The sequence below is a fragment of the Carcharhinus amblyrhynchos genome, chromosome 6 (assembly GCF_965287045.1).
Source record: "Carcharhinus amblyrhynchos chromosome 6, sCarAmb.v2.hapA, whole genome shotgun sequence".
In the NCBI taxonomy this organism is placed as follows: domain Eukaryota; kingdom Metazoa; phylum Chordata; class Chondrichthyes; order Carcharhiniformes; family Carcharhinidae; genus Carcharhinus; species Carcharhinus amblyrhynchos.
This window is the reverse complement of record NC_137329.1, coordinates 30,975,701-31,003,048: the sequence shown is the minus strand read 5'-3', so window position 1 is coordinate 31,003,048 and position 27,348 is coordinate 30,975,701. Positions and strand designations below refer to the sequence as shown.

Here is a 27,348-nt window from a genome sequence, read left to right as displayed (position 1 = left end):
TTTTATATTTGGCGATACGCAAATGAGTTGTGACAAAGCCTCTAATTAATGGCTCTTGTTAATACTTTAGAAGTAATGTTTAGTTCCCAGAAGATTAAAGTTTAACTGTAGCAAATGGGATAAATGCAACTAAAGCAGCTTGGAGTTAATTAAACATAAAACATTGGACCCAATATGTAGACCTCCTGATGATTATTTCCTTTGTTTTTAAATTGAATGGCCATGTTGACTTAAGCTAGAAAGGTAGGAATCATAAAACTGGACTTAGAGATCAGTTTGAGGATAGACTACTGTAGGTTACATTTGCATGGAGATGGGTGGAAGTTTCTCTGGTTTAAATTTATTGTGTGTTTTCCATGAGGGTGAATGAGTACAGCAGGGGAAAGAGGCTATTCTGAAAGGTTGCTGCTGTTGGTAAGGCAGCTTGAGCTCGAAGTAGCCATGGGAGCAGCTGTTGTTTGCAGTTTGGAACTGGTGTGGTTTGCAGCTCCGATAATGGCCCTGATAGATGTCTTCAGGCTCCAGGCAGTTCAGAGAAGACCTCAAGAGCAGAAAAGACGATGGAAGATCACTGGTTCCTAGGAGCCATTTACAGCTCAGTGCAGTTGGGAGAAGGGTTCAGAGAAGCCCAGGGAATTGTCAGTTAGCAGGCAGGAAAAGTTGTAAGAGTATCAGTAGTTAGAAGCTGGTGCACAGATTTGTGAATCCTGTGGAATGCAATCTCAGGAGGTAAGCAGTCTTGAAGGCAGTCTGACTTGCCATGGCTTTTAAGGAAATTCAGAGGTTAGATTTTCTAAAAGTGAGGAGTTGATATCACTCAAAGGAGACAGGGCTGTAAACAAGACATTGTGACTCACAGTGGCCACCAACATCTGGGTGGCTTCCAGAGAAATCCACAGGATCTGTCTTGGTTGCATCTGCCACTTAATGAGCAAGTTTCCCTGTTAATTTGTATGTAGCTCATTTTCCAACATTCAGAATTAACACAAGATAGATTTTGTAGATCGTTTTACTTTTCTGACCTTATATAGTAAAGTTTATTTTATTTGTCTAAAACCAAACCTCGTTGTTTAATTCTCCTAACTGGGAATTCAAACTTTTACATAAAAAAATTATTGGTCATTAACAATGAGTGAAAAGAATTAATTCTGAAAATTTAGCACAACTTTGAGTGAAGTTTGCACCTGGATTTCTGATTGCTCCTGAAGTGAAAACTCTACCTTGTTAACTTTGAAGGCTGAGTGGAATGATGGAACTAAGCTCAAAATTCATTCCCACCCTAGAGGCCACTCAAACAACAAATAGATGTCAGTGTACTTTTTAATTGTGTTGCAGGGGACCTCTCAGTACAAACACCCACCTTATTACCCGTGCAGTTCATTCCCAGGCTATTCATGGATGACATCTTCCCGTCCAGCCCAGGCAGCTGCAACTGCTGCTCCCGTTGCAGCTGTTCTCTCATTTTCCGAGCTTCTTGGATGGCCTTCATCACCGCGTCCTGGTCACCCAGGAAGGCTGTCGAATTCAGAGTGGAGAGGATGTCTGCAGCAGAGAGGGAGGAAAAGGGAGAAGATCTGTGAAGTTTCCCCAGTGTGGAAACCATGTTGACTTGGAGCAAAAGGTGGATTAAAACAAAACAAAAATTCCTTCTGACCCATAGGGGGTCCCCTTTTCCCAATGCAGCTTTCCCTTGGTGAATAATAAATGACTCAGTCTGCACGCAGCACATGTCTTTACAAGCCATCTGTTGGCCCATTCAAAACATTCAACGTGAGAAATGTATTTCATTGAAAAATCAACATTGTTTTTATTTTTTTAAAATACTCATTAAATTTGGATTCAGACAAGAATCTCCTGATGCTGTCAATTATTAATGAAGCCATTCCTTTCAGTACATTATCTGGAACATTGATTCCTTAGAATGTGCTCCACATAGTCTTCTCTTGCAAATGGATTCGCACTTCCTAACTAGATGTATTGGGCCCTGTATCACTGACCCAATTCAGATAATAGTGGAGCAGGCAAAGCTGAGAGCAGTTAAAACTACTTCTCCTGGTGCTGTTATTCTTCATTCTTGATTTTTTTTCTCCGTCCGTGCCACCTCTTTTTAAATGGTTTTAAAATAACCAATTTTTTTTTTAAAGATGTGAATTACTGAAGTGTGGTGATCTGTGTAGAAATTATAGAACTTTTTGGTAATGAATAATATCTCCCTGCGGATCCCGCTTTCAGTCACATCAGTCAGGCTTTCTGCTGCTCAGCCCCCAAAGCCACTAAGCACTTTCCAATTATGTTCAGCGCCACTGCGTTAATCAAAACTACAAATTATTTTCAACTCTGTATCCCAAATGAGGACCAAAAAAAAGAAAGCATTTAGATTTTGCTCATTAGTTCTTGCCCTTTTAAGACAACACAGTGAAGCACAAAACTGAAGGTGGGCCATTAGTTGGAGGGGGTGAAAATACCTCACAGGCTTTCTAAGTATGGTTGGAAATATGTATTCCAGAAAGTGAGCAGCAAATTGTATGGACAGGCAACTTTGATTCATGCAAATGTTAACTGTTCAGTCGATAGTTTAGACTAGAAGTATTCACTAGGAACAATTCCTTGATCCTTGACTTCCATTGGGAAGCTTTGCTAGACTCTGTAGCCACAGTGAATGAATGTTCCAAGACTGGAATTAAGCATAACATTTTGTGTGGAGGGTCACAATGCTGAGAAGTAACTTGATTGATGATCACTCTGAAATACCTACCATAAAGAACTCCATTTTGGGTTTTCAAAAAATATTTCTTCCCCCTCTATACCCGGCCTATCCTGAATCATAGCTGTAGCGTCACCTGAGAAGTGGTGAGCAGTTCACAACAAGGCCCAGAGATACTTTAGCACAAGGTCTGCCAAGGCTTGCATTTGAGGAGGAGAACCGAGCGTGAAGATGTATCATAAGTCTCACTGATATAAGCTGATCCTACAAAAGGGCACAATGTAGCTGCATGCTGTGATGCAGCAGAAATAATGGATCACGACTAAAGGCCAAGTTATTAAATTATTGATTCATTCAAAATCAGCAACTGTGCTACTGTGAATTGATGGAAGTGTAAGCTGAATTGCCAGTTGACGTTTGATGATTTTATAATTATTCATCAAACAAATTTAATTACATGTCAGAAAATATGACAATTGAGCCCAGCATGGATTAGCTCCCAAAACTTTCGAAAAACTAAGAGACAAATACAAGAATATACAGTAATGCAACTTCATTTCTACATGCATCACTTCTCTGTGGACATTGGCTCAATGCTAGTTTGCATGGCTGGTTTTGATCATCTTTGAGCTTACACATCTCTTATTAAAAAGAGAATCAACAGCAAAGCTTGCATTTGTATTGGACACCATGCTCCTCTGACAAATCCTCCATCTTTGAGCATCTCACCACCCTTTCAAGATCTTCATTCTCTACTGCCCTCCCAAGTACAATAAAAATATTCTTACTGAGCTACCTGTGCTGCTTTTCTCTCTCAGTCTCTGCACCAAACAACTTCTCAGCCTGAATGATTTCAACCTCTATCTTAGCCCATCAAGCTCACTGTCCTCTTAGTTAATTACCCCCCTTATTCTCTCTATATTTCTCCCTCATTGTCAACTTTCCAAGTAATTACATAGGAAAGCAATCAACGCCTCAGCCTTGCCATCTCTCATGATCTTGCAAGTCCTATTCTATCAATCACAGATAAAATCATCTCTGATCACTTCCTTGCATCACTCTCCACATCCTCATCCTCATCCTACCACCTTCTGTATTCATCCCTGGGGAAAAAAAACTATCCCTGAATTCACTTACAGCTACCCTTAACAATTCCCAACTATGTAGCTTTTAGCTCTCCGTTTTCCACAATGTTTCTGCAGCTTTCAATTTGCTCCACTGTACCCACACCTCATTCCTCCTCAAACATGACTCTCTCTCACCCTAACGGTTCCCCTGAAACGGACCACATCTCTGCTAACTTAAATCCAATTGTCACAGATTTAAATAGATATGATGAACAGCTGGTTTAGCAATCCATAATAAACCATATAAAGCACTATCAGGTCTTGACGTTGTTTGCACTATTTCAGTATCAGCTGGGAATGCAAAAGTAACCCTTAGATGGTTTTTCTCCATGGCAATTTAACTAATTTCTCTCCCTTGACTTCTCCACCCTCATCTTCAACAATAAGTGTGAGGAACTTGTGGACCACTCTGTCACTAAGGTTGACGATATTCAATCAACTATTGTTGTTTTCCTCCCTTCCATCAACCCACATGGCCAAACTTCCTTTAAAGTTTCCCTCTGCCTTAGCCCTGAATTCCCATCCGCCCATTTTTTGGGCGGGTTTTTACTCCCAATCTTACAGATATAGATATTGAAAATAAGGGCTTCACCATCTCTAGCTGCTGCAAGCAGTGGGCTGGGCTTAATTTGCCAGCCAGCCTGCAGAGGGAGCTATTGCGCAGATGCAGACCTTTGATTCTGCACTTGCCCAATTCCAACAGCAGATGCCTGACAGACAGAGACTTGTCAGGCCCTTGCTGCTGCAGCCTGTCTTGACACAGTTTCCCCACCCCGCTGGCAATCGGGAGGGCCCATGACTGAATGCGAGCCCCACACTGCCTGTAATGCAGCCCCTGCCTTCACCTCTCACAGACCAATTATACAGCCCTCCCGGCAATGATCTTGAATGTGTTGTCACCTCCCGAATCTATGCACATCCTTCACAGAGTTTTATGTTTGAATCCTTCCAATTAGGTTTCTGCCCCTGTCACAATGAAAAAAAATGGCTTTTTAAAATCATAAATGACATGATATGTGATGCAGAGTGGGCCCCCCTCTCTCCCTCCTTCCACTGATCACATGCAGAGTGGCAGTGGGCATCCCTCTGACCAGTCAGAGTGCACAGCAGTCACCCTCCCCACTGATCTGGCTGCCATTCGGGCCTCGTTCCTTCAGGTCCCAGCCCCACTATCATAGGCTCCTGCCCTGACAATTATCGAGGATTGAGGCCGGCAGTGCCAAGGTGCCCAGGCTTGCAGACCGAGCCAGTAATATCCCAACCACAGCATCATAGAGCTATAAAGCACAGAAACAGGCCCTTTGGCCCAACTAGTCCATGCCAACCATGGTGTATTCCCAGCTAGTCCCCATTGCTTGCATTCAGCCATGGCCCCATGTTTGGCCCATATCCGTTTAATGCTTTCCCATCTATGTACTTACCCAAATGGTTTCGCTGATATTCCCTCATGCCCTCTCCAAGTTTATCTTGTCCATGAATACTGCTTCCTACTCCCTTGACCCCCTGCTACTGAACTGCCACCCCCCCTCCCTGCTCCCGACATTAACCGATATTGTACAGTTCTCTTTCTTCAGGTCTTGTCCCTTTGGCTTTTAAATATGATGTCATCATCCCTCTCCTTACAAAACCACTTCATTACCTCCACCAACCTTGTATACTGCCACCACATTTCTAACCTCCCTTTCCTCTCAAAAGTCCTTGAACATGTTGCCGTCTCCTGAATCTATGTGCATCTTTCACAGGGTTTTACATTTGAATCCTTCCAATTAGGTTTCTGCTCCTGCCACAATTAAAAAATGGCTTTTTAAAATCATAAGTGACATCGTATGTGACTGTGACTAAAGTGAATGATCACCTTCTCGACCTGTCTGCAGCCTTTGACACAATTAACCACACTGTCCTCCAACACCTCTCCATTGTTGTCCAACTGGGTAGGGGTTTTCACCAGGTTCCATTCCTATCTGTTGAATCATAGATAGACTATCACTTGCAAAGGCTTCTCTTTCTTCCTGCTCCTGCACCATTTCCCCTGGTGTCCCCCAAACATATAAACTTGGCCCCCTTTTATTTCCCCTTGGTGACGTCGTGTGAAAGCACAGGGTGAGTTTTCACATGTACAGGGATGACACCCAGTGTTCACCAGCACCTTTCTCTCCACTCCTGAAGTGTGGTGAAGTTGTCACACTGCTTATCCTCTGACATCCAGCACTGGATGAACAGGAATTCCCTCCAATCAAACATTGGGAAGACAGGAGCAGTTTATTTCAGACCCCTATGTTCCCTAGCAGTGGCTCCGCCCCTCTCCCTGGCAATAATCTGAGATTAGAACAGTGTGTTCGCAACCTTGGCATCATACGTGACTTTGAGCTCAGCTCCCAATCACATAATCGTGCCATCACTAAGTCCACCTATTTTCACCTCTGTAACGTCACCTGCCTTTGCCTCCATCTCCACTCACCTGCTGCAGAAACCTTCATTTAAACCTCTGTCACCACACTACTCCCATCCATTCATGGCTGGTCTTCCTCATTCTACCCTTGGTAAACTTAAGGTCATCCAAAACTCTGCTGCCAGTGTCCAAGCTTGCATCACCTCAGTTAGCCATCACCTCTGTGCTTGTTGACCTCCACTGGCTTCTGATCAAGCAATATCTTGATTTTAAAATTCTCACAATTGTTATCAAATCATTCCATGACTTCATTCTTTCCCATCTCCGTAATCTCGCCTAGTCCCGCAATCCTCTGAGATATCTAGGCTCCTATAGTTCTGGCCTCTTCAATCCCTGATTTTAATTGCTCTGCCTTTGGTGTCCATGTTCACAACAGCTTCAGCACTAAGCTCTGGCATATATAATCACCAAACCTCTCTGCCTTGTTAACATACGTTCCTTAAGACACCTCTTAAAACTTACTTCTTTGACTACACTTTTGATCATCTGACCCAATGTCTTCTGATGTGGTTCGGTATCACATTTTGCGTTACAATGCTCCCGTGAAGCACCTTGGGATGTTTAGTTACATTAAAGGCGCTATAATGGATGTGACCACAGTTGAAGGGGTACAGAGGAGGTTCACAAGGATGTTACCTGGGATGGAACGCTTAAGTTATAAAGGGAGAAGGGAGGTTGGATAGGCTTGGATTGTTTTCTCTGGAGCAGGGAAGACTGAGGGGTGATCTGATTGAGGTGTTCAAAATTATGAGGGGCATGGACAAGGTGGATACGGAGCAGCTGTTCCTCTTAGTTGTAGGTTAGTTACGAGGGGGCGCAAGTTAAAAGTGAGGGGTGGGAGGTTTAGGGGGGATTTGAGGAAAATCTTTTTTACCTAGAGAGTGGTGAAGGACTGGAAGGCACTGCCTGGGAGCATGGTGGAGATGGGATGTCATACATCCTTTAAAAAGTACCTGGATGAATACTTGGCTTGCCATAACATTCAAGGCTATGGACCAAGTGCTGGCAAGTGGGATTAGGTGGGCAGGTCAGGGCCTTTCATGTGTCTGCGCAGACTCAATGGGCTGAAGGGCCTCTTCTGCACTGTCGTGATTTTGTGATTCTGTGATAAAGATATGAGATGTTGCTGTTGTTTGATTGGCTGAAAAGTGCTCAACTAACAATACCAGAAGGAACAGATTTATAATTTCAGTTGGAATACTGATATGAAAACTGCATTTGTCTTATGCCAGTGGAGATTCACAAGTGGATGCCTCCTTCATACAGACACCTTGGAATATGAACCCAATCTGTTCAGGCTGTGAGCTGGCTGAAGGTCAGTAATGAAATGTACCATGTAAAGTATTGTCTTACAATATCACCAATAATGCTCAGAGGCAGAAAGATAATTCTTCGTTTTCTCTGAGTGCTTACCTAAAGATGATCCTCTTCCTGGTGTGCCACCCACAGGGCTGGGGATGCTGCTTTTGTTGGGCAGGTTGACTGGACTAGATTTATTTGTGTGGAAGAAGCTCTGGGTGGGTGATGTGGGAGATCGGACGGGCTCTGTGGTCTTGGGCCGGGCTGACAGATTGAGCGGCTGTGCTGCTTCATCCTACAAATGAATCATAAACAAGCACGTTTAGCACATTGAATAACAACGCTGTGATCCTCCCTCCCAACACTGGAACCGAGCCCAAACTACTGCACACGTGAAGCAATTGGTGCCAAAACCTATTTTCATTCTAGTACACACAATAACAGTATTGTTGCACCATTCCTTTTTATTCCCATAGAAGGATTATGTTTTAGGTTCAAAGTTATTCGCTTTAATCTGATTGATCTTAACCTGTTTGAATGAATCAAGCATTGCGATTACTACAGACAGGAAAGATTCTTAGCCATTGCATTTCATTTGTAAGTAGTGGTTGCACTTCATGTTATCAAATTAACCTAGTGATTGGCAGCTCATATGATTGGGCGACATGGTGGCACAGTGGCCAGCACTGCGACCTAACAGTGCCATGGTTTGATTCCCGGCTTGGGTCACTATCTGTGCAGAGTGTGCACCTTCTCCTTGTGTCTGCATGGGTTTCTTTTGGGTGTTCCAATTTCCACCCTCAGTCCGAAAGACATCTAGTCTGGTGCATTGTCCCTCAGTGTACCCGAACAGGCACTGGAGTGTGGTGACCAGGGGAGTTTCACATATAAGCCTACTTGTGACTGATAAATAAACTTTTAAAACTTAATTAGGAAAAGGACCTGCTTGTCCAGCTCCTTGGGCTGTTTTTTTAAGGATCAACATCTCAAATGGCTATGGGAAAGCCCCATCACTTGGCACACCTTAAATTCCAGAAAGTACTTCAGCAAAGTCCCACAAAAAAGACTGCTGCACAAATGGAAGAAGCAAAGTATTCCTGGGTGAAAATTAGCCCAAGGAGAGGAAACAGTGGGGAAATTGAGGAGTCATCGCAGACTGGGGGCATGTATTTAGAAGAATGCCCTGATATTTGTGCTAGGCCCCATATAATATTTGCATCCAGTGGTACAATTCAAGTCAGATTTGCAGATGATGCTAAAATGGCGGGGTGGGGGCGGGGGGCAGCTGAAACTATTAATGTAGCCAAAGAAGTGCATCGTTTTATAATCCTTTTCCTTAAGTTGAGGTCACTTCACCAAAGAAGAAGCATTGTTAGATGGGAGTTCCTTTCCCTGCCATTCTTTACCAAATTCAGCTATGTAATTGTACACAATGGCTTGGTAGCTTGTAAGATGCAGTAACCGCTTATTAAAACACGCCTCTTACCATCTACACAAGCCACATTCTAGGGAAGGGTGTGCTGTAGAAAACAGAAAATTAACTGCACGCACCACCAGAGAAAGCCAATCATTACTCATATTGCAGTAGTCACCACAGTTTAACAAGGAGCAGTTACTTACTGAAACAGCTTGTGAGCTCTCTTGTACTTTGTAAAGCTAATTGATTCTTTAAATTGTAAAGTGCTAAGTATCAGCGATATACTGACAATCTACTACTTGAACAATTTTGCAAAAAAGCAACGTATATTTATATATTTTATATATTATATATAGGTATAAATAACCTATAATGTACATATCCAGAGAAACTCCAATGTTGGGGTACAAAATGCTGTTCATTTTATGGAAACATTGAAAGGTATATAATTACCTTTCAGAGCTAGGCAAACACCAGGGTCTGAATTTTCAGAACAGCGGGGGTTTGGCTCCTGCCATCCAAGGAGTTAGCGGGGAACACATCCCCACCAACTCCAACAATCCCGATGCCACACCACACTCTAACGAGAATGGGTTGGCATAAGGCAGGACGTCTACCCCTCAATTGGGAGAAAATCCTGTTTTGGAGAGCTGCCAACCAATCAGGCTGGCCAGCAGTCGCTCGTCCCTCCAGACACAGCACTGCAGTGGCTGGAGGAGGCATTGCAGGAATCTGCCTGGCACTAAGTCCCAGAATCAGAGGACAGGTGAGTAGCATAGAATGTAGGGAATGCATGGTGGGGGGGGTTTCTGACTAAGGTGCCAACCCACCTCCCCACCCAAGATTGAACTTACTTTAACTTTGCCTTTCTTCCCTTGGGCTGTCACAAGCCTAAAAATTGAGACTGAGCAGGAAAAGGCCCTTTATTGGGGCAAGGATTGGGTTGCTATCTGAGGCCCTGCCCACCCCAGTGTAAAATTGCTACTGGGATGTAGTAGGCAGGAACCTGGAGGGAATCCTACCGATGCAATTCCATGCTCCTCCCCACACCAGCACCTCAGAATATATCAGAAGCAGAGCGTAAGGTTCTGGCCCACATGGTAACGGATCTGCAGTTCATTATCCAACCCACCCAACTGTCCTTTCCACTGACTTTAGTTTTCTTCCTGGTGATAGAAGTCAAAATATATTCCCAAAGTTACATTCAGGTTAACAACTACGGAGGTCAAAGTGAACCCAGGCTATTCTGTTCGAACGCATCCTATCACCAGGCATCACAAGAGGTCTACCTATTGCATCTTGCAACATTTATATTTTCCTGAGGTAGTCAGTTTGGAGGGAAATTACAGGCTGTGGGTGTGTCTCCAATAAGAACTAGACTAAGACTGTTCCTAACCCATTTCACAAAGGGTCTTTACAGCTTGAGGAGACTTGCATCACATTAGTGAGTGCTGAATCAAACTAAAGGCGTAAATGCAGTGTCCCAACATGTCAGTCTAGCTGAAAGGATAGTTTAGGATAAGAATTGAATTGACAGCTGCTCCAGTGGCTCAGCTGAGCAATTATAGAAACATCATCCCTACAGTGCAGAAGGAGGCCATTTGGCCCATCGAGTTTGTACTGACCACAATCCCACCCATGCCCTATTCCCATAACCCCACACTAGGGTCAATTTTAGCATGGCCAATTAACCTAACCAGAACATCTTTGGACTGTGGGAGGAAACTGGAGCACCCGGTGGAAACCCACGCAGACACAAGGAAAAAGTGCAAACTCCAGACAGTGACCCAAACCAGAAATTGAACCCGGGCTCCTGGCGCTGAGAGGCAGCAGTGCTAACCACTGTGCCACCATGTCACACTACCTAGTGTGGAACTGAGAAGGTTAGACCAGAAAGTCCACCAGCATTTCTCCCTGTGTTTCTGGGCTTATAAACTGAGGGAGAGTGTGGACGAATTATCAAACGGCCCATGGTGGAAAGCATTGGTGCAAATGGCAACCTCAGCCATACTGTCCTACAAAGTAAAACAGACTGCTGACAGTCACTATCTGGACTCATACATGTAGAATGATCACTAGGTTAGGTGCCAGAAATAGATATTATCCATGAAACGCTGATCCAGTTGAAATTAGAACTTGCATGAGAAAATGGGGAAGGGGTAGTAACTGATACGTATTTTTAAAACTCTCTCATTTAAGGATTTGTGCATTTGTGTATCTGGAACAAGAATAGAAAATTGCTCCTTTGATAGTTTCAAAAAGCTGAGGTATTAACTGTGGTGCATTGCACACTTAATTGGAAAATCCAGAATAACAAAGACTGAATACAACATCTGATCATTTGGTTGGATGGTACATTTTACCTCAGGGACAAAAATGGTTCTTTCCTGTTACATTCAAATAAGAAGCTAATTAGCCAATTCCTAAAAGATTTAACCAAAGGAAGGCTCATTAGTCTCTCTCTGTACTTGCCTTTATTTACATAAACACAGTAATTTTATTATTGTAATGTCAGTGTTTACTCATGTTGACAAATGTAATTTGGAACTAATACACTTTGCAGTTCTAACTCTCCACTCAACTAAATCTGAAACGTATTCTAACTAGAGTGAGCTGAATATCCAGATACAAGCAAAATACTGCGGATGCTGGAATCTGAAACAAAAACAGGAAATGAAAATACTGGAAAATCTCAACAGGTCTGACAGCATCTGCAGGAGGGAGAATAGAGCCAATGTTTCGAGTCAAGATGACTCTTTATCAGAGTTAAATATCCAGTTGTGTATTCCTATGTTTGCCTGTACTCAAAGCTCAGATTATCTTTCCATGTGAATACCCAATTTAACTATTCTCTGTGGAATCCCTGCCTCTGAGTTAGAAGGCTGTGAGTACAAGTTCTACACTAATGCCTAAACATATAAGTTAGCTTACTACTGGCATCATAAAAAAAATCTACTGGGAGCACTAGACACCTCTAGATGGCAGGAAGGAATGCCATGGTGTGTCCGGATGGCTGATGAGGTGAGGAAGTGGAGGATGTGCATCTGCAGCCTGTCGAGAGGCAGAAAACTGTGGAGCTGAGGTTCCCAAGGGAGGTTTCAGGACCCAGGGCCAATAAGAAGTTCTATCCAAGCACTGGTGCATTCAGACATGGGTGCTCTACATGTATGACTTGCCTTGATACCTTGAGTGCAGTTGGGGCTGAGCATCATATCTTTACGACTCAGGATGGCTTTGGCCATGAAGTGGTTATCCAGTGGTGTTATATATGCAAGCTATACCAGTGAAATCCAGTATGTTCCTCCGCCATGCAGTATGTCCCTGATTCTGATCATCCCAGCAGCATAAGCCCTCTCTTCCACCAATCACACAAATGGTGTTGGAGCTTCCTAAGCAGCAGCTCTCTGATGGGAGGCAGCCATGTTCCAGACTTTGATCAGTTCCAGTTAAAAGATAGGCAACTCCTGCAAGGAAGCATGGAGACCTCCCATGTTCATAAACAGGAGCTGCAAGTCACAGCTGAGGTTGTGAACTGAGCAGAAGATATACATCACTAGGAGAGGGCTCAATGTAAAGGTCTTTCTGCAAGCTCTGAAGGGAGAATGAAACCACCTGCATACAAAGACACAACAGGATCTTACTGCTCTCCCTAAGTGGGAGACTCAGTACCTAAACAGCAACTCAATTCATCCTTTTGTCACAGACAAAGTCAATGAGCTTCTTCTGTATCAAAGTGACAAACCCCTGACCATCCCGATTTAATTAAACAATGCCCTTCATCTATGTATCTAAACAATACAACCGACATAACATTAACAGATTCCCCTTTCTTTAAACAAAAACATTATATCACACTCAAACAATTCTGAAATAAATCAGAGAGAAAAAAAATCCATATTTCACATAACCCATCACAATACAAGATATCCCTCTTTTAGGACCTCCAACAATTTCTTTGAACAAGGATTCCTTGTAAAGAATTCCAATAACTGAAGACATGCATCAAACTCTTTTATCTTAGCAATCTCTTTTCTCACTAGCATTTCTTTTATCAGTCTGTAACCTTGTTCTGTGGTCCTTATTCTATTGCATAGACTATTTGCCCTCTTATGTTTTTCAAGACTGTCGCTGCAGGATTTCTTCCTCCCTCAATGTAGGACAGTGGATTGCACACAAATGTGGAATTAATTATGGTCCTTTCTAAGGCCACGGGTTTATCACTCAGCAGAAAGTATTTCAGGATTCCTTCCATGGACCATTGAAATGGACTGTAGTTCCTAACCATTTGAATCAAATTCTTTGCATGGACTGCCAACACCAGCACTGATGTTAGCTTACAATATGGTTAGTTAGCTAAAGTCTTATGGAGCATCTCTTCAATCATCATGTGACTTCTTTCACACAGTCCATTTGTGATGATACTGTGCCTTTAAGGAAATACATTTGTATCATGTTTCTTGCAAGGGATATGTTTAGAATTCTAAACTGTTTTGCAGGGTCCTGATTTGTCTGGGAAAACATTTAAATTAGTAGTTGGGAGAACAAGACAAGTACTCATTTTATACATGGGGAATGTTGTTTAAGCAGAGCCAATGCATTTGGTTTGCTTAGGTTTTCCCTGGGGTTTCAGAGTAGAGTTTTGATTTAATTGATTGACAGGGGCACAGTCAGTAATTAATGGGGGAAGCTAAACTTGCAGGAAGGATCAGTGGAAGGATCAGTTTTCAGTTTCATTTTAAAATACAAGCCGATGGTGCCTGAGCTGCCAGAAGAAATAATGGTCTCCCTCTCGCTCCCTCCAGGGGCGTTCTGAAAGCTCTAGGACTGCTAACCTAAGGAAAGCAAGGATGTGTTTTGCTAACTAATTTTAAAGGGGGATTTAAGCCTATAAGAAGAATGTTGCTTGAATTGGAACTCATTGAGATGCTAGCTTTTGTAATAAGGATGCAATAATGTCCTTGTTTGGGTGAAAGTGGCTTCCCTCAGCTATTCTGCCTGAAATCACCACTCTTTTTAGTGACCTTAATTGTTTAAAGTTTATTTATTAGTATCACAAGTAAGCTTACATTAACTCTGCAGTGAAGTTACTACATGGGCTTAAGGAGAGGGGGGAGAAGTATAACACAGATATTAGAGGGAGGTTTTTCACACAGAGGGTAGTGGGGGTATGGAATGCTCTGCCAAGTAAGGTGGTGGAGGCAGGCACGCTGGAGTTGTTTAAGAGTAACTTAGACAGGCACATGAGTGGGTTGGAGATGGGAGGATATAGGAGATTGTTTTAAATAAGGTTCATTAGCATTGGGACGTCCCTGGTAACGTAAAAGGATGTGGTATGATAATAATGTTTTTTCTCTTTTAATTTTAAGTTTTAAGTCGGTCCGCCTTGTTGTCCAACGAGGGGCATACACACAATGGGTCGTACTTGGGCTGCTCTTGAATGTTCGAGAGTGGCCTAGTGCTTCATGTCGTTAGTGTGTGCTTAAACTGGACCAGATGCTGGGCAACACGACAGCTCAGTGACTATCACTGTTTGCTGTGCAGACACATGGATTTGGGCCAGTGTCTGTGGGAGTTTGCGCATTCTCCCCGTGCTTGCGTGGGTTTTCTCCGGGTGCTCCGGTTTCCTCCCACACCCCAAAGATGTGCTATTAGGCCGATTGGAAGTAATAAATTGTCCCTAAGTTAGTTTCCCTCCATGTGGATTGCCATAAAACAATAGATAAGGGTCATGGGTGGAGGGGGGGGACTTGTAATGTTAAAATGGTGGCGCGGGCTTGTTGGGCCGAAGGGCCTGTTTCCCGGGCTGTTTTTGTTCTTTTTGTTCTTTGTCAAAATTCCCTTGTGTTATTATCCATGAACTTGAAACAAGTAGAACTTTGATCCTTTATTGGGGCAGTTCAGAACTAGATGCCACAGTCTAAGAATAAGAGGTAAGCCACTCAGGACTGAGATAAGGAAGAACCTCTTCACTCAGAGTTGTGAACCTGTGAAATTCTCTACCACAGAAAGCTGTTGGGGCCAGTTCATTAGAGATGTTTAAGAGGTAGCTGGACATGGCCCTTATGGCTAAAAGAATCAAGGAGTATGGAAAGAAAGTGGGGGTGGGATACTGAGAGTGCATGATCAGTCATGATTGTACTGAATGGTTGCGCAGGCTCAAAGGGCTGAATGGCCTCCTCCTGCATCTATTTTATATGTTTCTATGTTACTTCTGGGTGAATCTAAATAACATTTTAGCCAATCTATTCAACATAATGTTGAAGTACAACCACTGTCGAACACAATGCAATTAAATGAATCCACAACAAATACACTCATTACTGGACTAAAACTTCTTGTCATCAGTACAATTTCCTCAATCTGTTCAATGTCACCATCTTCAACCTCTGGATTTTATGTGCCATGCATCACTTCATGAACACTTCTCTTTGTGCAATTTACCCCACAGTAATATTTTGACCTGTTAACTCGTCCCTGTGCACTCCTGGGATTCATTTGTCTATTATTATCTTTCTAATCCTGTTGTCAGCTGGACCTGCCAGAAATGCTTTCATGCTCATTTCATTTTCTCTGTAATTCTTCTGTTGTACTGATGCTTAACTCCCATATTTGAACAATCTCAAAAGGATGCGGTCATTAAGTTCTTCATCCCCTGTGACACCACAAAATATTTCACTTGTGTTCTAAAGACTGCTGGAAATGACTGCCTTCCCAGAATTTTCTTTTAAAGCATCAGACATCTGATCCAAAGTGTGTCTCTTTCTGAGAATCTGATTCCAGTTCAGACCAGAAGCCTATCCATGTGCAACACTTTAGTGCAATCCAACAATTTGAATGTGAGCATTGGACAAAGGAATCTCCAAATTGGATTTTGCAATCTTTTATATGGTCTATTAAAGTCCATGATATATTCCTTTGTGGAATAACCATCCATCTCTTGCAATCTATCAGAGTCTGACCATTGCTTGTTGGCATTTATTGGATCATTTTTCTTGTAAATTTTATCCATAAACCTTAATAAAAGCTCCAAGCCTTCCTCAATATCAAACTGGCAAGCCAACAGCTCAAGAATACTTTGCTTTTGACTTTACCTTTGTTGGGAAGCAGCAGTATCAAGGCCATACCTTATTTCTATTTGTTTCAGGTGTCACCTGTGTCCAAGTATCCACTTTATTGTTCCGTTTGTCAAAAGGTTCAGATTGTGGTTCAGACTCACAGCGCCAGAGCCCTGGGTTTGATTCCCAGCTTTGGGTCACTGTTTCTGCAGAGTCCGTGTATTCTCCCCTTGTCTGTATGTGTTTCCTCTGGGTACTCTGGTTTCCTCTCTCAGTCTAAAAGATGTGTGTTGGCCATGCTAATTTCTCCCTTGGTGTATGCAAACAGGTACCGGAAAATGGCAACTAGGGGATTTTCATAGTAACTTCATTGCATGTTAACATAAGCCTACTTGTGACACTGATAAATAAATAATAGAATGTTGAAGGGAAATTAGACCCTGACAGTTTACACTTGATTTTAGCCATTCTTCATAAAAATAACTCAGATTACAATCTTTTATTTGAAAAAAAAGTTAGTTTCCAAACTTAAGCTTTAAGTAACCATTCTCTGCTACCAGGTTAAGTGGAACCCAAGCCAAGTGGTGAAGTATCAAGCTAGATGTTAATCCTTTCTTAAAAATAGACTTATTTACAGAATGCAGCATTTCATATTCTACTTACCACCACAACGGCCCAGCCATCTCTCTTTATAAGTGCTCTATGTACTGGATTGAGTAATATCCTTCATCTGTCTATCTTAACAATGCAATTGAAATATAGCTAGCACTTTTAGTCTATTTGTTACGGTAATCGTCTGAAAACATGTCATAAAAGCAAAATGCTGCAGACGCTGGAAATCTGAAATGCAGACAGAAAATGTTGGAAAGACTCAGCGAGCCTCGCAGCAACTGTGGAGAGAGAAATAGATTTAATATTTGGAGTCAGTATGATTCTCCTTCAGAGTTAAAGAGGGATGCAAGTGTGCCTATTTTTGAGAAAGGGTTAACTCATGCTCCACAAACTGACTTGAGATCAAATTAACTTGATAGCAGAGAATGGTTGCTTTAAGATGAAAATCAGCTTTTTTTCTGACAGAAAATTGTAATCTTGGCTGAAACCAAGTGTATTTGTCAGGAAATTCCTACCCCTCTTCAGCTCTGAAGAAGAGTTATATGGAGTCATATGCCTTTGGCTCTGTTTCTCTCTCCACAGACACAGCCAGACCTGCTGAGTCTTTCCATAGAAAGAAGTCTCACAACATCAGGTTAAAGTCCAATAGGTTTATTTAGTATCACCAGCTTTCGGAGTGCTGGTCCTTCATCAGGTGAGTGCAGCACTCCAAAAGTTTATGATATCAAATAAACCTGTTGGACTTTAACCTGGTGTTGTGAGACTTCTTACTGTGCCCATCCCAGTCCAACACCGGCATCTCCACATCATGGTTTCCATATAAAAAGTCTTGCCATGTCACCTTTTCAGCTATTAACTGGAAGTTCAAACTTCCTTTTTAAAAGTTATGTCCCTATAGGGATTATAACACGATTCGACGTTTCCCTCTTAACTCATATGATTAATAGATCTTTGCTTCCTCCACATCAGAGGCTGATCTTTCAGTCATTATGTCATTGCCTACAAAATACCTCTCACAAAAATGATTTTAGCTTTCTCCATTCCTTCAAAAATTCCTAAAATGTTTCTCTTTTTCTGCCTTCCACAACTCCTCCTAAACTTTTCTCTGGCAGCACAGTGGCACAGTGCTAAGCACCGCTGCCTCACATCACTGGGGGCCAGGTGCAATTCCCCCTCGGTTGACTGTCTATGTGGAGTTTGCACGTTCTCCCTGTGTCTGAGTGTGTTTCCTTCAGGCACTCTGGTTTCCTCCCACAGTCCGAAAGATATGAAGGATTGGCCATGCTAAATTGCCCCTAAGTGTCAGGGGGATTAGTTATAGAGTCATAGAGGTTTACAAAATGGAAACAGGTCCTTCGGCCCAACTTGTCCACGCTGGCCTTTTTTTTAAACGCCTAAACTAATCACAATTGCCCGCATTTGACCCATATCCCTCCATACCCATCGTACCCATGTAACTATCTAAATGCTTTTCAAAAGATAAAATTGTATCTACCTTTACTATTACCTCTGGCAGCTTGTTCCAGACACTCACCACCCTCTGTGTGAAAAAACTGTCCCTCTGGATACTTTTGTATCTCTCCCCTCTCATCTTAAAACTATGCCCTTTAGTTTTAGACTCGCCTACCTTTGGGAAAAGATACTGACTAGCTATCTTGTCTATGCCCCTCATTATTTTACAGATCTCTATAAGGTCACCCCTCAGCCTCCTATGCTCCAGAGAAAAAAGTCCCAGTCTATTCAGCCTCTCCTTATAACTTAATCCACCTAGTCCTGGTAGCCTTAGTAAATCTCTTCTGCACTCTTTCTAGTTTAATGATAACCTTTCTATAATAGGGTGACCAGAATTGCACACAGTATTCCAAGTGTGGCCTTACCAATGTTTTGTACAACTTTGACAATTCATCCCGACTCCTGTACTCAATGTTCTGACCGATGAAACCAAATAGTGGGATTAGTGGAGTAAATACATGGGGTTACGGGATTAAGGCCTGGATGGGATTGTTGTCAGTGCAAACTCAATGGGCCAAATGGCCTCCTTCTGTACTGTAGGGATTCTATGATTCTCTCATCCTTCTACACTGTTAATTGTTCCAAGACCATTTCTTGGATGTGTGGGGTGTTGTCTCCATGCTGAACACGGATTCCTTCCCAGTGACTCCTGCTAGAAGGTGTACGTGTGTGGATGTGGACAAAATCAGCTTCTTTTGCCTTCATGGTTAGGTGGCCTATGGAATATTTGGTGTCGAGATTCAGATTTAAGAATGTCTACCTGGGCAAGGCACAGAAAATAGGCTGGCACTTCTCAACATGAACGATATGTTTAGCAAACAAGTTGATGCAGGGGAGGGAGAAAAGGTTGTTGAAGAAACGGATCCCAAATTAGATCCTGCATTACGGGTCAGTGCAACACAGCAGAATGTTGAATTGGAGAGTCAAGGGCATGACAAAAATGAAAGCATTCATTCACAATTGCATTTAATCATCCTGTGATCTAGAGATTTGTGTTTCTAAACAAATCTAAGGATGCCAATTTGTCTTCTGATTTGCACAATTTTCTGACCAAACAAGATATTTATGTTCTTAATAATTAATTACTTGATGCAAAAATGTTAACAGAAATCTTCAAAAGGTAATTGCTGTAGAATGCATTTTTATAATTGCAACAAAATCTCTCTTTGCCTGATGCTTTTTTGTACATTATTTATATATTATCTATTTTGCTTTGTGAGGAACAATTCCATCTTGACTTTAATAACTTTACACTGTCCTTTGCCTCCCAGAGCCAGGGACCCGGGTTCAATTCTGACCTCGGGTGACCGTTGATATGGAGTTTGCACGTTCCCCCCATTCTGCATGGGCCTCCTCTGGGTGCTCTGGTTTCCTCCCATAATCCAAAGATGTGCAAGTTAGATTGATTGGCCATGCTAAATTGCACCTTAGTGTCAGGATAAATACGTGGGGTTACAAGAATAGGGCCTGGGTGGGATTGTTGAGCTGAACGGCCTCCTTCTGCACTACAGGGATTCTATGATTTAGCCTGCTTTCCCTGTCACCATTTGCAGACCTGAATGCAAAGCAGTTTTGTGCAGTAGGTTCATGTTGATTGGGAACTGGATGGACACATATCGAAACTGATTGGACCTTTAACACACAAGGCAAATTCTGATCAGCTAATTAGCTCACATGTCTTACTTAGCTTCAATTCTATCCATCTGGTTCTGATCTGTATTTGCTTTCCTCTCTGTCACTTTGATAACTCTTGAGGGAATGGATTCACCACGACACTTCAACCAGCAAAACTCGGGTCTTAAAATGTTGCTTTTCCTGTTTCAATTATGAGCCTTTTAGGTGATATTGCCCTTTTCTACTTAAGTTAATTTCAAGACTATGCTCACACTCAAAGACTGCTGTTTTACATTCCCTGAAAGTAATTGTTAAATGCCAAAGCTTTTAATAATTTTATTGCAGAACTGACTACATATAAAGCCGCTCTGTGCTGCTATATCAATTAATGTGTACTTGTGCACCAACCCACGTGGCTAATCGCATGAGCATTTTTGATATTAAAAGATGAAATCATTTCCGATTTGTTTCAAATAATTTTGTCTGCCTTTCTTTCCTGTTCACACAAATTACACATGTACTGGTGGGAATTACAATATGTTCTAGATTTTCAATGACAGTTGTCAGTGTTGTTACAACATTAAAGAACTTGCATCTATATGTCTTCAGGACATTCCAAACTGCTTCACATCAATAAATTATTTTGAATTGTAGTCACTGTGTTTATGCAGAGAAAGAAAATGCTGCTTTTTGCTGTGCCTTTGCAATGACTTCAACATTGCACAGCACTCCATCTAGAGGTTCAATCAAGAAGTGATAAGCTTACCCTGACAGAAAAGGTAGCCAAGAATTTCCGATCAGCAATGAAGTATACAATTGTTTTGACAAAAGATGGACCTAAAGACAGTGGCACCCTTGCTTTCTGTCTATGAATCATGCATTAGTGGTCATCAGATTTCAGGTATTTGCCAAAGCTGGAAGCCAGGGATTTAAAAACTGCTATTAATCTTAAAGGAACTGCTTTTACATTAAGCCCCTCTGTATTCAGGATAGACTACTTTCTCATGGGGAGGACTTGAACAGTCTAACAAGACAATTCAATTTAAAGGTAGTGCCATTTCAGCACCTAAAAATCTTGCTTGTACCTATCTCTGACTTCTAGTTTGCAATACAATGGGAGATGGGCTAGTATTAATATTTACTAACTTATAGATGCAAGTTTCTAACAGTATTAACAGTAATTTCAATCTGACGAATTTCTGTTGTGTAAGTGAGACACTGTAGAAGTGCCGTATAAACATACAAAACCTACCTTGACTTGAGCTACAGGGCTGGTCCCCTGCTTTTCATTTTTCAGAGCTGTAGGTGAGAGTGCGCCTGCAGGGTTTGGTGGCTGTTGAGTGGAGGGGATCTTAGCACCAGGTGAGACCTGCATACTGGCCAGCTGTGCTGCATACAGTTGCTGAGACAGGGAGAGAACAAACTTCATGAGTATCAGCATTCTTTACTCACCTACAAGCTTCAGAAGGCGTGTCACAAACTCACTTCAATACAACAGTGCAACACAACATTCACTCCCTTTAATGGGCACCACACCGGGACATTTCTTCACAGGTAGCCTAGTCTCAGAGACAGGCATTAGCAGTGTGATTATATTCACTAACAAACCCTACACATTAGAAAGAAGCTGTGTATTTACTTACACAAGGCACTCACTTACTTAGTTGGCAGACAAGTTGCAAATTATTATTCCACGGGTTGCATGACCTAAATGTGAAGCTCATAGTTTTGCATGCTGACACTATTATTTGCATTCTGAGGTTTGCCTTGTGTGCCTTATCTCATTTACCATGAATTGTTGCTTTATTTCCATTAATGATTTTCTGTTGTCAAGGTGAGAGATGGCAGTGGTGATGAATAGAACAAGCTTTCTCTCTGCAGTACCTGACACTCCTCCACTCCACCACAGCCAACTATACATCCAGCCTGCTGCTGTCCTCTGAATTCTTTCACCCAGCCCCCATTTGCTTTGATACCTTACTCCCGCTCTTTGGAAAAAAGAAACTTTTCAAAACTTTCCTCTTTGACAGTTACATAGGCTTCTTATTCTGGGTTTTCCATTTATCTCTTACTCACCGTATTCAGATTCAATGGTGTCTTTCTTCTCCTTTTTGCTTTGAGGCATCACCCTGAACACAAAACTAAAACCACTACCACTAACAAATCTCATTTTGCCAGGTTAGGTATAGATAACACAAGGTCATGAATGTAGCCCAGTCCATCATGCAAACCAGGCTCCCATCCATTGACCCTGGCTGCACTTTCCACTACCTCAGCAAAGCAGCCAGCATAATCAAGGACCCTGGACATATTCTCTTCCACCTTTTTCCATCAGGAAGAAGATACAGAAGTCTGAGGTTATGCACCAACTGAGTTAAGAACAGCTTCTTCCCTGCTACCATCAGACTTCTGAATGGATCTACTTACATGAAGCTGACCTTTCTCTACGCCCTAGCTATGACTGTAGCACTACATTCTGCACTCTCTCGCTTCCTTCTTTATGTATGGTTTTATCTGTATAGCACACAAAAAAGAATACTTTTCACTGTATACTAATACACATGACAATAAAAAATCAAATCAAAGTCTTTACGTGAACACCATGAGGGGAATCTCAGGAATTTCAGGTTTCTGTATTCATTAATGTACTGGCACATTATTTCTGTTGCTGTGTCAATACCAATGATAAAAAAAGTTTTCTGCAGTGATTGTGTTGTTTTTATTTGAAAAACTAAAGTTTAGTTTTAAAGTTTATTTATTAGTGTCACAAGTAAACTTATGTTAACACTATAATGAAGATACTATGAAAATCCCCTTGTCGCCACATTCCCTCTCATCTACTTGCCGAACTTAAATACATTTATGCTATTTGCCTCATGTGGCAACAAGCTTCATACTCTGAGTAAAGTGAATAAGCATTCACCTTCTTGAACCCAGCCTGTCTCCCACACCCCCAGGTTGAAACTAAAAGCTGAAGATTTCCAGGTATTTGTCAATATCTGGTGAAATGGTGCAATGACAATAATCCCTCCCTCAATGTCAGTAAAATGAAGGAGATAGTCATCGACTTCAGAAAGTATAGTGGAGGACATGCCCCTGTCTTTGCTTTGTATAGCATGCCAGAAACAAAACTTTTCACTGCATCCTAATACATTTGACAATAATAAATCAAATATCTGAAAAATCTCTCTAAAAATATTCAAAGGGAGGCTCCATGAATGTGCTGATATTTTCAGGAGTCCCCTGTACCGAAAACCATTGCACTATTCTTACCTTATAACCCAAGAGAACATCCCCTGATCTCGGATATGTTTGCCATCCTTAGTGGCATGAAACAATTCAAACTGAGCTAAGAGAAGCTTTGCTCACCAGATTTGCATCTACTGGGGAATTGCGCAGCTCCAGCGAGCTGCAGTATTAGCTTACTCCTCAGTATACTCTCACCGTAGTTGCTGTTACTTAATCTCTCAGATGCAGGGGTCCTTTCAACAACAAAAGCAAAGTGGAATCTCCATGGACTGACGTGACTGTAAACGTGAATCAAAAGATGTCATCAGTCCACACAATGCCTTATTTTCATAGAGGTATGGGCTTGCCTCAGAGCCAGGGAAGGGGAAGCAGAAATGTTCCTAATGTATGAAGCACGGACATAAATGGGGCAACTCTGATGAGTTGGATGTCAGTTTCTCATTCCTAACTTTGTACCTCTTTGAATTCCCCCTATCACCTTGACTTTTGTTCTTGGTTCCTATCTCTCCCTGCCATTTTCTGATCTTGGAGTAGGGTTGGAGCAATTAATGTCTCTGAAATCAAACTGACTCCACAATATCTTGCATTTATGTTGTGCCTTTTAACATTACAGAATACCCCAGCACTTAGACACAGCTAAGCAGGAGCTATTCAAGTGCAGAGTGCTGTGACCTCCTGCTCAAGGTGCAATTGCAAACTCATAAGTGTTGGGGATGGATCAGTTTCCACCATGTCAGGTTTGTTCTTTAAAATTACCAACTTTGTAGAATAAAAGAAACAGGAGACACACTGTGAAGGGCCATTTTCAATGCCAGTGGTGACAAACCAAACCCATATTGATGAAGGTAGCTTTAGGGATGTAATTAGTTTTCCTAATCGTTGGCATGAGATCATAAGACCATAGAAATAGGAACGGCAGTAGGCCATTCAGCCCTTTATTTAATTCATGTTTGAATGGCTGCCTAATTGTACCAATATTATTCTAATTTTTGACACTGTAAATCCTTCACATTATATATGACCAGTTTAATAGATGCTATTTAATGAGATCATGGCTGATCTAATGCTCACAAAGTCCACTTTCCTGCCTCCTCTCCATAACACTGAATTCCCCTATAGACTAAAAACCCATTGACCCCAGCCTTGTTCAAGGACTCAGCTTTCACAGCTTTCTGGGGTAAAGAATTCCAAAGATTCACCATTCTTTTGAGAGAAGAAATTCTTCCTCAATTCTATGTTAGATGAGCACCCTCTTATTCCATGACCATGCTCTCTCATGAGTGGAAACATCCTCCCAACATTTACCTTGTCGATCCCCGAAGAATCTCATATGTTTCAGTCATATCACCTCATTCTTCTGAACTTCAAGGAGTACAGACTCAGCCTGTTTAATCTGTACTCGGCACGGTGACACAATGTTTAGCACGACTGCTTCACAGCACCAGGGAGCCAGGTTTGATTCCAGCCTTGGAAATCGGGGCTATCTGTCTGGAGTTTGCATATTCTCCCTGAGTCTGCGTGGGTTTTGGGTGCTTCGCTTTCCTCTCACAGTCCAAAGATGTATGTGCAGGTTAGGTGGATTGGCCATGCTAAGTTGCCACTTAGTGTCCCAAGATGTGTAGGTTCGAGGGATTAGGAGGTAAATGTGTGAGGTTATCAGAATAGGACAGGTGGGGTGGGTCTGTGTAAGATACTCTGTCAGAGAGCTGGTGCAGACACGATGGGCCAAATGGCCTCCTTCTGCACTGTAGGGATTCAATGATCTCATACGGCAGTCCTCCATGCCTGGGCTCATCCCTGTAAACCTCCTGCTGTGAAGACTTCTACGGTGGAACAACATGCTGATCAGTATGGTCTGGGTTCAGTTTGGAAGAATAGCTACTTGGAAGGAAGTTTTCGGCACCTGTCTAACAATACCTCATACGGATCAGAATCCTTTCGGAAAGCAGGGGAGAATATTAGAGTGGAGTGGGGCTGGAGGGCAAGTATGTTTTTAAGCAAAGAAATACTGTTATTTAAAATGCATGTTGTCATAATACAGCGTAGATTTTACGCCTGCGACATAAATTATGAAGTGCAAAGTATAGTCATGATCTCTCCTCCCAGTAGTCCTGCAACGTACTGAGGCTTGCTCTGTTTTTTATTTAATTCATGTCTGAATGGCTGCCTAATTGTACCAATATTATTGTAATTTCTGATACTGTAAATCCTCCCCATTATATATGACCTACTTAATATAAGTCAGCATTGACTTCAGCTACCCTCATCACAGAGTGTCTTGCGCAGTTTTGACTGCAACTGAGTATTTTGTCCCTCAGACATCCAGATGTCGTGCTGGGAGTATTTATTCTGAAGGGATCTGTGTATGTAAAGGTTGATAAGGAAACAGAAATAAGCAAAGCTTGAGGGAAATACAATGGCTTAATAGCTTGATGGGGAGGGACTCCAGCCAATGAATAATAGCTGTTTACCTAAAAAATATGTTTTAAAATACAATGCTTTTCCCATTTTAAAGTTAACAACATTAGCTGCTATGAGCTAAACACAGGATTTGCAGACTCACAAATATTCCTGAGCTACCTAATGCATTCTTAATGTCTCCTTTCATTCACAATTGGCTATTGTTTGTGATCAGCATATGATACGCTTTAACAACAACATAAATAGCCTCAGTTTCTTTGTCTTAGGCCTATTACAATAGTATCTTGCTGGCTGCATGATCCTCGGGGACAGGGTAGTTTCCCGTAGTTTCGACTGACATTCTAGTTAGACCTGGGCCGCTATTGATTTAAAAGCAGGAGATAGCCAGTTTCCGCCTCCTTCAGCGACTTGCTACACTCCAAAGCCACCAGTATCGCTTTCTCTTGGCCTCTCCAGACTGTGCAGATTTTTTATTATGTAATTGGACACTCTGCTTTCATTCTTTACACTTTGTGTAATTGAGGTTTGCTACTTTATTAAAGCAACAGCTTCTCAAGCTGCTCCCGGTCATATACCGCACGTCTAGTGTCATGTTTAGATTACTGAGGTGGGTCTCTAGAGAACCTGGGGCCGTCTGTTCTACAGCGCTGCAAAAGCAAGAGTCAGAAGGGTTTGAGCACCAGTATAAGTACCAGCCATGCATTGCCATCAGTACTTGAAGCAACAACAACTCATATTTCTAAGGGCGGCACGGTGGCACAGTGATTAGCACCGCTGCCTCACAACACCAGGGATCCAGGTTCGATTCCCGGCTTAGATCACTGTCTGTGCAGAGCCTGCACGTTCTCCCCATGTGTCTGTGTGGGTTTCTTCCAGGTGCTCCGGTTTCCTCCCACAATCTGAAATACGTATTGGTTAGGTGCATTTGGCCATGCTAAATTCTCCCTCAGTGTACCCAAACAGGCGCCGGGATGTGGTGATTAGGATATTGTCACAGTAATTTCATTGCAGTGTTAATGTAAGCCTACCTGTGACACTAATAGACAATAAACTTCTATAGTGCCTTTAACATAGTGAGACCTTCAAGGAACTCCACAGGGCCATGATGGGGCAAAATTAAACACAACAACCCATATTTCCATAGTGTGTTAAGCATAGTGAGACCTTCAAGGAACTCCACAGAGCCACAATGGGCAAAATTAAACAGAACAACAACTCACATTTCTATAATGCCTTTAACATAGTAAAATCTCTAAGGAACAACACAGGAGCAAAATTAAACGCCAGACTTTATAAGTAGATATTTGGACAGAGTTAATAGGTTTTGATGAATGATTTAAAGAAGACAGAAGTGGGAATTCCAGAGTGTCAGGCCCACACAGCTGAAGGCATGCTCGCCAGAGATGGGGAGATGAAAATGGGGTCGGGGGAGAGGTTATGCAGAAGTGGCAAAAATGAAAGAAGCACAGGGAATGTGGAGGTTTCTAGTGCTGGAGAGGTTTACAGAAATAGGGAAAGGTAAGATTTGGACATAAGAATGAGCACTGTAAACCCTCCGGGGTGCTAAGTGGAGAATTCCACATTATAACTATGCCACCAAACCCTTTAACTTTTCCTGCAAAAACTGATTCAGTTTGCACATTTCCACCTTCCTGTTACTGGTTTTCCTTTTGTGTCCCTCTCTGATACAAACGCTATCTTTTTATTAACTTGTTAGGGGTGCAATAAATTCAGTTTTAAGTGAGCAACTCATTGCCAAAAAAACAAACTCATTTACTAAGAAAGGTTTACTAAAAAAGGGAAGAAAACTAAAAATTGTCTGTGCAAAAAAATTTTGAGTAGCCCAATAATAGAACAATTTGTAGACATAAACTATTTTCTTATAAGGG

The 27,348-nt window shown here is 42.0% G+C and overlaps 1 protein-coding gene across 10 annotated transcripts in view; it reads right to left on the bottom strand.

The window, feature by feature from the left end:
- Window positions 1-27,348, bottom strand: part of sox6 (SRY-box transcription factor 6) — a 615,141-nt gene that overhangs the window by 52,066 nt on the left and 535,727 nt on the right. For all 10 annotated transcript variants that reach the window (XM_080190145.1, XM_080190148.1, XM_080190144.1 and 7 more), the window contains 3 exons: window positions 21,042-21,191; window positions 7,694-7,874; window positions 1,361-1,542 (listed from right to left, as the gene is read on the bottom strand). In XM_080190145.1, the coding sequence (XP_080046271.1) occupies window positions 1,361-1,542; window positions 7,694-7,874; window positions 21,042-21,191 (513 nt within the window). The remainder of the gene's footprint in view (window positions 1-1,360; window positions 1,543-7,693; window positions 7,875-21,041; window positions 21,192-27,348) is intronic.